This window comes from Drosophila busckii, chromosome 3L, assembly GCF_011750605.1.
Source record: "Drosophila busckii strain San Diego stock center, stock number 13000-0081.31 chromosome 3L, ASM1175060v1, whole genome shotgun sequence".
In the NCBI taxonomy this organism is placed as follows: domain Eukaryota; kingdom Metazoa; phylum Arthropoda; class Insecta; order Diptera; family Drosophilidae; genus Drosophila; species Drosophila busckii.
This window is the reverse complement of record NC_046606.1, coordinates 6,506,641-6,517,758: the sequence shown is the minus strand read 5'-3', so window position 1 is coordinate 6,517,758 and position 11,118 is coordinate 6,506,641. Positions and strand designations below refer to the sequence as shown.

At 37.3% G+C, this 11,118-nt stretch overlaps 1 protein-coding gene across 1 annotated transcript; it reads left to right on the top strand.

Moving 5' to 3' along the window:
- Nucleotides 1–3,234: 3,234 nt before the first annotated feature.
- LOC108597989 lies at nucleotides 3,235–7,719 on the top strand. The gene is made up of 4 exons (XM_017984605.1): nucleotides 3,235–3,417; nucleotides 4,590–4,957; nucleotides 5,057–5,121; nucleotides 6,342–7,719. The coding sequence occupies exons 1-4, from the start codon at nucleotides 3,306–3,308 to the stop codon at nucleotides 7,717–7,719; spliced, it is 1,923 nt and encodes a 640-aa protein (XP_017840094.1). The 5' UTR covers nucleotides 3,235–3,305.
- Nucleotides 7,720–11,118: the final 3,399 nt, after the last annotated feature.

Here is an 11,118-nt window from a genome sequence, read left to right as displayed (position 1 = left end):
AAATAGTATATGGAACTTAAGCTTGCTATAATTTAGATTTATTTTATTTATTTATTCAGGAGAGTCACCCTTAGCTACTAATTTAGATTTAAATCAGCTAAAGTTCTTATTAAAATCTTCGCTGCTCTGCACACACTTTGAATTGAGTTTGTTTTGAGTTCAAAGCAGCTAACAAATTACATTAACCTTGCAGCAAAGTGTATAAAAAAAACAATAAACTTTCGCATGCCCACCAACTGAACTGAACTCGCATTACATCATTTGAGCTTTGAGCACTTGGCGCTGGCATTGTTGAGCACATAATTAAGCGCCGCTTAGCTTATGTAATTAAGTTTGAACGCCACACACACACACACACTGACAAACGTGCAACAAAGTCAAGAGGCGAAAGAGTCTAATGAACCTCTTTGCGTTCGCAGCTGCGTGTGCTGCGCTGATTTATATGTGAAGTCTTTTTATTTATTTATTTGTTTGTTTGTTTCTTTTTTTTTTTCGAATGGCTCAAGCGCAAATTGTGTTTTGTCACCGATCGAGCCAGTTTATGCGCAGGCTCCTCCACTCATATTTGGAGACTCGCGACTCGAGACGAAATCGAACATGTGACATAAGTTAGTGATATATGAATATGACAAAGCGACACGGACAACTTTATTGGCTCAAGCTCCAAGCTCATGAAAAGCGCTGTCACTGCCTCTGACTGACATAAATCACGCGCAAAATCAAAATAAAATCTGTTAAATCGCTGCCAACGCAAGCAGCAACTTCAACATCGATCAACAGCAACAACAACAACAACGAAAATAAATCAAAAATCAATGTTTAGAGAACAACAAACGCGACTTGGCTAATCTACAACTTATATCTTAAGTTAAGATTTAGCGCTTGAGCTTGAGTGTGTGGCTTTGTGTGTGTGTGGGGGTCTCTGACTTGACTAACTGGCGCAATTGACTAAAATGTAGGCTTGTGTTTTTGATATTCAATAAATGGGAGCAAAGTTCGTTACACTTTAGAGTTTTGTTTATATGTTAATAAAGCAAAGCGACAGCTAAGCAAATGTATTTAAAAATAAAGCGAACAAACTTGCGGCTAAGCAGCAGACAAACTATAACCAAGGTCTGTTGCATTTGGCAGTGCAGTTTGAGTTTTGAAACATAATTTGCAATTAAATGCTCTAATTTCAATTGTTTGGCATTCATTTGTTATACAAAGTTTCTAGAGCAGAGCAGTAAAAACTAAAAACTTTTTTTAATGAAGACTTTTACTATTTCAAGTAAAGATTACAACTTTCTTATGTGTAGCTGTAGATGTTAGCATAAAGTCTGAGCTGTATGTAATTAATCTATAGAACATTTAAAATGCGTATACGTATAAATATTTCGACAAACTTGAATATTCTTGCACATATCGTTAGCTCTATAAATGTTAAATAGAAAATTTTCTTTTCTGTTAACAGCTTGAGAAGTAAGAACTTGTAATTGTAGCCAAAGTGCAGTCATTAGAAATTTGAGCTGCAGCTTTATTTTTAATACTCAAGGGGAAATCCTTTTTATACCTCATGGTTTTATTAATGAGTAATTAAAGGCATTGAAGTAAACTCGCAGGATATGCCAGTTATAGTTTTAGATGTGGACAAGGACAAGAAGGATAAGCTAAGCCTGTTTAAGCAAATGAAGAGCACTGAGAACTGAGCAGAAAATGCATAAAAGAAATTAATTAATTAAGTTCTGTTACAGAGATTGTCAAGTCCGTTTTGGAGAGCAGCTTGTCAGAGGACTCGGCAAAGTCCGCTGAGCCAGAAGCTGCGTTCCATTTCAGGTGCCAAGAGCTTGCATGACATGAAGTCAGCTACAGTTGAAGGCGCTGGCTGCAGCGCTGAGCATAAGACAAATGAAGGTTAGTTAGCATATGTTAGCAATGTGTTAAGCTAAATTGTTATAAATTATAGAAGAGCATAGCATACGGCCCAGCAAATCGATTAACTGATGGCTTTGTGCTGCAGGACAATGATCGATATCGAGATGAGCAGACGCTGCGCAAAGGTAAACTAAGCAAATAGCAAATTAAACGTAGTTACATTAATGCATTGTTAATTGTTTTAGGCTTCAAATGGCAGATGGCGCTTAAGCAGAATATTATTGGCGTTCTGCGCAATAAGTAGGAATAAGTTTTAAAGCTTCTTACATAGAAGTTAACAAATTTCAAAGATAAAGTAAATAATAAACATAAAACTACTATCCGTACATAGCTCAACTAATTTAATATAAAACTACTGTTAAAAATGATGTCAACATCTAATAAGAAATAATTTGGCTCCGATTACAATTTTATATTGTCTTTTCTTATAATTAAATAAATAAATATAAGATTTAAATGGAATTTGATGCGTTTACTCTTTATGCATTCAAAAGTTAATAAATCTTGCAGTTTCTTCAACTTATAAAAACTTAAGCTTTACATTTGTTTACAATATTTGCCAGTCTCATGGCTTATAATTTTATTAAAGCGTCATAAGTTATATTTTATTATATTTTATAAGATAACAAATTTCAAATATTAAGAAAAAATTTAAAATTTGAATGGAATTCGATGCATTTACTCTCGAAGTTAATAAATCTTGCAGCTGCTTCATTAGTTGCAACTTTTACAGCTTATAAAAACTTTAGCTATGCATTTGTTTTATTTAAGCGTCATAAGTTATATTATTATATAAGCTGACGTGTTTTTTATGCCCAATAAAAATATTTGCATTAATTTCGCAACATGTCTGAGCAACACTTAGCGCAAAATTCATAAGCATTAAGCTTATTAGAGCGTCATGTATGCAAATTGGACCAACAAGTGAAATGAAAGTAACGCGTGTGTCTAAATTTAAAGGACACGCCATCTAGCGGACAAGCCAAAGCGCAGTCAGACACGCTAACACGCACACATACATACACATGAGTGTGGGCAAGTACATGCAAGTACTGCTTAGCTCATATTTAGCCCCAATTTTCAGTATCGAATCCTTTTAGCCTATAAATGTGAGCACCAACTAACGCGCATGACCTCAACCAACAACAACAACAACAACAACAGTTTGGAAAGCAGGCCAAGCAGGTCCTGTTGCGTGCTCAAGCAGCAACAACAACAACAACAACAGCAAGTACAGTCTATGGACTGACCCTAGGCTAGACGCTAGCGCTGTTGGGTCAGCTTGGCTCAGTTGCTTTGAGTTCGTGTGCTAAGGCAGGCGCGCGCGCGATTTTCCATATTTTGTTTTAATAACAACAACTGATATTGCATACTATATATCGCATATAGACATGGGCTGCGCCAGCAGCACTCCCATGGTGGCAACAGCAGGCAGTGAAATGCTAAAAGCCGCCACACATGTGGTCGAGGATGTGAAGCAGCAGGGCGAAGCTGTCGTCGAAGGTGTGTGTGCGCGTGTGTGTGTGTGTGTGTGACATTTAGCCATACAGCGCGTATACTTAATATGCATACGCTTGCTGCCGTAACAGCCAAATCAATCAACTAGAAATTCTAACATTAGCCCTAATCAGTTGCCTATGCATAAACATCCATTTATTGGCCTTGCTGGCCAAACTAATTATTTGCATACAGTTTATTGAACTGCCTCTATTATTGACCCTTGGCCTATGCTGCGTATACTTAATGCTGCCAAGGGCGCTTTACTTGGCGTACTTGTAGCTTCTGAGCTGCGTGTGCTGCGTTTGAGTTTTATAGCTTTTGCCTAACATGTATTAGCACAATTACACATTAGGGTGAACCTTAAAAGCAAAACTCAAATTTTTGGCCTAAGCTAATTTGTATTTTTTTGAAAATTATTAACATTATTATTAAGCAACATATAATTTAAATTATAACCTGGCTGTATATAACTTTAGTATCAGTTTTCTTTAAATTTAGTTGCAAATATTTAGCATTAGGGTGAAGCTTAACAACAAAACTTTTTGCATGGGCTAATTTGTAATTTTTTGAAAATTATTAATATAAATTAAAGCAATATGGCTTTAGATATAATAATTTAAATTATGTTATATTTTCCTTAAATTTAATTGCAAATATTTAGCATTAGGGTGAAGCTTAAAAGTAAACTTAAGCTTATTTAAGCTGATTTATATATATTTTTAAATTATTAACATTATTATTAAGCAACATTGCTTTAGAAATAATAATTTTAATTATGTCATATTTTCCTTAAATTTAGTTGCATATTTAGCCACAATTTGTTGCTTGAAGTTGCTTGCTTCAGCCTAATACAAATTTTCCTTGAATTTAGCATAGCATAAATAATTTTTATATATTAAAAGCATATGAAGAAAAACGAGTTTGTTGCGTGACCAAATTGTTGAGTGAATTAAATAACATATAAAAAAGAAAGCAAGAAAAACGCGTGGACTAAGTGAAAAGCACGCTGATTAATCGACTTTTGTTGCGACTTAAATTGCGCCTTATCCCAAGACCTTGAGCTAGAAAATTGTAAAAGAGTTGCGAGTGCTACTTAGCAAGAAATATTAACAAAATTTTAGCTAATTAGCAGCTTTAATGATTGATTGCTATCAAACGCTTCTTCTACTTTGCAGACGCCACACAGGCGCTGACTACGAAGCTGGAAGGAGCAAAGGAAAGCGTTGGCAACGCTGTCGCAGGCATAAGCAGCGAGCTGGGCAATGCTATTAAAGAAGGCGCCGATGGCTTGGAGGAGGCAAAGCACAAAGTGCTGGAGGGCTTGCATCTGGAGAGCAAGGAGGATCAGCCGCTAAGCAACTCCAGAGCGCCTACGCCCGCTTTGGCTGCAGATGCGGACAGTTTGAAAACTTCAACGCCCGAGCCGGAAATAGAACGCGCATTGGCCAATGAGGAGGAGGCGCCAGCCACGCCCAAGCCTACGCTGCAAGAGCTGGCAGAGCTTAAACCAAACGAAGCAGCCGCAGACGCCGCCGCAGCAGCAGCAGCAGAAGTTGCATCTATAGCAGCTGCTAATGCTGAGTAAGTTGCAGCCTTGACGCTACTTTAGCTAACACTGCCTAATCCTAATTTATCCTCGTAGTGTCAACACTTGAACCATAACGTAGATAAACGCTGCACCCAACCAATGAAGTCAAGTAGCTTTTTGTAGCTTGTAGTTTAACATTAAACGTAGCTCCAAGTATTTATATATTTATCTCTCTCTCTCTCTCTCTCTCTATCTTTTTCTATTTCTCATGTATACCTAATGCTCTCTACTTTCCGACTCTCTAACTATATTTTAAAATATATTGTAAATTGTAAATAAATTTGAATCTACAAACTCTATGTACATATGCCCCATATAATTTATATATTTAATATGCATTCGCAAGCTAAAAACAAGAACAACAACAACAACAGTTACAACTCTTGTATGTAGCATTGGTAATATTTTGAATTATTTATACACACACATATAAACACACACATACTGAATATTTGTACATATCTCGGCTTGTCGAGCATTCTAACAAACTCTGGCTAGCTAGTGATAATTATTAATTGAAGAAACTATTACCATATAATTACCATATAGTAAAATATTAAGCAGCAATGTTGATTTTAAATGCTGCTTAAATATTTATTTAATTTGATGTGCCAACAAAATATAAAAATTTGATATCACGTATACGCAATTATATTAAGCGTAAATTTAAAGCAAATAAGTTTGTATGTTAAGCATATTTATTTATACTAACATATATTCTGTTCGAATTATTTTTATTGAATATTTAAATTCATTTTGTTTCAAAAACTATTTATAGTTATTTTATTCTATATAACCGCTTATTGTAATACGATTGACTCAAATTTGTATTAAATTCTTGGTTGGAGTTTGATGTGCGACAAAATTATACAAATTCGAAATTACGTATACGCAATTATGTTAAATTTAAATTGAAAGCAAAATTAGTTTGTCTGTTAGGCAGATTTATTTATTATTCTGTAGCGTATATTCTGTTTGAGCTGTATGATTTTTATGTAAACTATTTTTATTGAATATTTAAATTCAAAATTGTTTTAAAAACTATCTGTAGTTATATTAAATTTTATATTTGCGCCTATTTTAATACAATGCATTCAAAATTGTCTCAAAGACTAACTATACTTATATTAAATTCTATATAATCGCCTATTTTAATGCAATGCATTCAATATTAAATTAAGTTCTAACTTAATGCAATCAAATTAATTAACCAGAGTTTGATTAACAGTTGAACATGCCAAATTAATATAAACTCAAAATTTAACAAGCTAATTTCCTACTCCAAACACACACACACACATACAAATTCGCTTACACACACACGAATTGTGCCCAGCAGCAGTCGCTGGTATCGTCGTGCGGAGCAAACAGAAGCTGAACGTCCCAGCACTACCGAATGGGAGAAGCTAGCGGATCAGCTGGCCAAGAGCCGCAAGTTCAAGCCCTATGAAAGTTTTATACACAGCCAAAATCAATTTTCGGTCTATAAGGACTACACAAGTCTGCGCGACAAGCCGCTGCACTATGACGGACACTTTAGCGATGGCAGCACTTCGCACTCGCAGTCGGATTTGTCCAGTGGGCAGCCAACGCCAGCAGCGCCGCGTCGTCATGCAGAGCGCGAATATGCAAAGTTTGTGGCCGCTGAGCAGGCGGCGAGCGTTTCGCGCAGCAGTTCGCGACTATCGCAGAGCAGAACTTTTGATTTTAATACGCAGCGTGAGCGCGTGAATTTGCCGCGACGCAACAGTCGCGTGGACTCGGCGTTAACCAGAAAGTCGCTGTGGGCGAGAGAGCAGCCTGCAGTGCTGGAGGAGGCACCGCCCAGCAGCAGCGGCAGCTTAAGGCGAAATGTGCGACGTGGCTCAGTGCAAAAGGCGCTGCAATCGCCGCAGTTGCCGCTGTTAAAGTCTGAGCGCGCCAGAGAGTTTTCAGCTCAGGGCAAAAGCAGACGCTCGAGTGAACCAGTGCAAAGAAACTTGGAATATATAAAGGCGGAGGAGCTGACTAGACATAGTCCTGGCAGGCAGCAAGGCTCACTTGATGGTGAACTAAGCGCAGCTCAGCTGCTAGCCACGCCCATTGCAGTTGCAACGCTATTCAACGGCCAAGCAAACAACGAGCACAAACCGTTGACAACTTTGGCTAAGCGCACAGCAAATTTCATAGCAGCTGAACGCTCAAGCGCTAAGCCAGCCACGCCCCTGCACAATGCACGCCCAACAACAACTGCAGCTCAAGCGAACAACAACAATTCACCTGTTGCTGCTGTTGCTGAATCACGTTTAGCTAGCGCCAGCAGCAGCAGCAGCAGCAGCTCTGAGGTTGTCATACATCCTTTAAGTCATCTGAATACGCCCAGCGCCATATCCATGTCACCCGATCCAGTCATGATGACCGCCTATGCCGATGCCGACTTGGAGGCAGCGCTGGCACGCCTTGCCGACTGGCGTGGCTCCAGCTCCACGCTCCAATCTCTACGGCCCAGCAGCCAAGCGTTGCGTCAATCGCCCTGGCTTAGATCACAAAAAGAGCAGCACAATAATAATAATAATAATAGTAATAGTAATAGTAATAGCTTTAAGGATTACCAACGCGCTGTCTACTCCAGTTGTGCCTCGCCTGCCTGCGCAGCAAGAGCAACAACAACAGCAATGAAGAGCGCCAAGCTGCTGGAGCGCTGCGAAATTTGTTGTGAAGAATTTGTGATGAACTAAATGTAACTAGCAACTGCCTCATAAGTTAAATCTTAGTTAAGATGCTAAACCCAACGAATTTGCAGCTTAAATTGCCACAAATAAAATAAAACTAAATGAAAAAAGCTAAAAGCTGAGAGTTCACTTATTCTATAGCGCTGCAGAAAACTAAACAAATATATATAAAGCACATTTATCATATAACCCATGACATTTTGATGTTATAGTACAAATCCTATTGCTTAAATAAAGCATCGGATTCATTAGTTAAAGGATTATGCCTTTATATATTTAATAATCATAATCAAAATAACCCTCGGTAAGGCAATTTGACAAAATTTTGATGTTATAGTCCAATTTCTAAGCTCGGATAAATTCCCTTAAGATCTTTTTGATTTTGTAGTCAAACTAGTATTCGTTAGTTAAAGGCTTTATTTATTAATAAACAAGTAATTTTGTCCTATATAAGGAACATTTACTCAAAATGCTACATAAATTAATTTGCTTCAAAATGTCATAAGAAAGTCTCTAGCAACCTGAGCAAATAAAATTTTTTATCTTATCTATTACCTAACATAGCTAGAACAGACTGTTAATAACAGCGCTGCAACCTTTTAGCGGCGCTAAAGAATTTCAACTGTTAATTGAACTGTTAGGCAAGTCTCAATAACTCAATGCTACAGTTTAAGGAAACTATTTGGCAACGTTTGGCCAATTTAAATGTCTGCTCATATATCAATTTGTATGTTGTAAACATTTTGTTGGATTTAATTGATGACTTAATAACAACAACAACAAATTGAAATGTTTATTTGTTGTTGCCATTCACTCAATTATTCTGCCACTTGTGGCTACAATTTTTTATATATTATTTGTTCGTTTATTTGTTTCGCATTTGGCGCGTTTTATGTTTCATGTTTCACTGCTGTGGCCCGTCCGTGACTTAATGAACTATTAACAGCAATGATAGTAATTTGTTGTAGCAGCAGCGGCAGTCAAATGAAATTGCTGCTAGCTAGAGAAAAACACAAGCAACAACAACAACAGCAACAACAACTTGTCTTCATGGCACTTTTTCGGCAAACAAATAGACAGTTCAACAAAGCGACATGCAGACAAATGACTGCAGCAACAAACTTGAGCGAGAGAGAGAGAGCGAGAGAGCGACAACAATTTACAGCTAGTCTAGCAATAATGCGGGGGTGCCATAACGTTAAAGTTCGACCCAATGCCGCCGTCGCGCACCTGTCCCAAGCAACTGTGCGAAAGAGACAGCGATAGAGACAATTGGCTCTTGTGTATTTTGGCACGATTTTCAAATTACGTACATTGACTCGCAAAATGTTTGCTTTATGCCGCAATTAATTTACAGCGGAAGAAGCAGCGCACCCAGTTCCGCTAGACAAGGGGGGGGTAAGAGCGGCATGCCACTCACAATTCACATACAAGTGGCAGACAGAGCACCTTGAATGTTGCTACAGCAGCAGCAACAATCAAGCTGCAGTAGTTGAACTCCAAGCTGCAAGTCACAATATCTCAAGTTGAAGGTCTTCTGTCTGTCTCGCTGTCTGTCTGTCTGTCGCTCAGTCTGTACGTCTGTTGCTCTGTCTGCTGTTAGAGATAGACGCGTGCCGTGATTTCGGGCGTGTTTCGAATGTGCAGGCAATTTGTAATGAGAGAGTTGAGTAAAAAGCAAAGCGAGTCAGGAATAGTGACAACTATAACAATATTGAAGAATTGAAGGCATAAACAATTTCATTAATAACAAATAAGACAAATTAACTATCGCACAATGTTCTATTGATTAAGCAAAGCTTAGCTTTAACTTATGGCTGAAGTAAGTTTTAGCATATTACGAACATTAATAAAATCTATAGATTCTAACTAAATTTTTATTTTCAAAATTACAAGACAAATGAACTTTCGCGTAATTTCCTATTGATTAAGCAAATCTTAATGCGAATATAGCTTTAACTTATGGGTGAAGAAGATTTTAGAATATTATGAGTAAATTGAGTAAAAAGCAAAGCTAGAGAGTCAGGCATAGTAACAACTATAACTATAACAATATTCAATACAAATATTGCATTATTGATATGCATTAATAACAAATGACAAGACAAATGAACTTTCGCGCGATTTCCTATTGATTAAGCAAATCTTAATGCAAATATAGCTTTAACTTATGTAGAATATTTTGAAAATTCAAATCTTAATGCAAATATAGCTTTAAATTATGGCTGAAGAAGATTTTAGCATATTATGAACATTAATAAAATTTAAAGAGTCTAAACTAACTTAGCCAAGTGCAGCTCAAATGTGCCACGATTATTAACTAAACTGCATACGAATTCAAAGTCTCAACATTTTTAAACAATTTTCAAATGCAATAAGCCCAACAGTTCGATTTATAGCAAGTTATATGCGAACTCTGTAATAAATTCATGAAGCGTTAGCTTTAGTTTGAGCGCAATTTAAATGTAACAAATCTATAAAGTTTTCAAATTCAATTAAAGCGCCTATAGAATAATTTTCTGCTGCTTGAACTCAGTTTTACGCTCAAGCCGAAATTGTTATTGCCAAAAAAGCAAAACTAATAATTACTCACGTGTTCAGCTGCAGCGCCACGACATTAAAAGTGAAAGAACAAGTTGTGTGTGTTTTAATGTTTGCCACACACACACACACAGAAAACTGCAAAAAAACGAAATGAAACATTTCTATTTTTAATGACTTTGACTTTTACATGGCAAAATGTTTAGTATTTGAATGTCTAACTGCTTAACTAACAAGCTGACTGACTGACTGACTGACTGTCTTGGCTTGGCTAAAAGCGCGTTGGTTGTTGGTTCAATGAACGCACAACAGCAACAGCAACAAAAACAAAAGCAGCGCTAATGATTACACTGTTTGTGTGTGTGTGTGTGTGTGTGTGTGTGTGTGTACTTTTACTTTCATTTATCATAAATGGAGGCGTCCATTTGGGTGCGCAAAAGACAGTTGGAAATTAGCAATGCAGCGAAATGAATTTTAGCACTTCATTTGTTGTAGTTGCAGCAGCAGCAGCAGCAGCAGCTTGTTGCAAGTTGTGGTTAAACTAGCTTTTAATCAAATGTACATGCGGCAACAATGTTTATGGCATACGCACAGTGGGCTGTGCCACAACAAATGGCGCCAGCGATAACAACAACTTGTTGTTGTGGCTACATTTATTTTTGGTGTAAAATTGATTTATGCAATTGTTTGTTAGCCACCAGCTGATTTGTTTATATGTGCAACGACAGCAGCAGCAGCAGCAACAAGCGGCAGCAACCGACAACAAGTCAAATCAATAAGTTTATGCAACAGTTTTTTATGCTTCAGCTTCAGCTTCAGCTGATTGTAGATTTTTGCTTGCGATAAAAATCAAAAGACAGCCAG

What these genes read in the sequence shown, in the direction of transcription:
- LOC108597989 (XM_017984605.1), top strand. Translation starts at nt 3,306, where the DNA reads ATGGGCTGCGCCAGCAGCACTCCCATGGTGGCAACAGCAGGCAGTGAA. An exon ending in CAGACGCCGCCGCAGCAGCA is followed by an intron (nt 4,958 to 5,056) that starts GCAGCAGAAGTT and finishes TTATCCTCGTAG; the next exon opens with TGTCAACACTTGAACCATAA. An exon ending in ATGAAGTCAAGTAGCTTTTT is followed by an intron (nt 5,122 to 6,341) that starts GTAGCTTGTAGT and finishes TGTGCCCAGCAG; the next exon opens with CAGTCGCTGGTATCGTCGTG.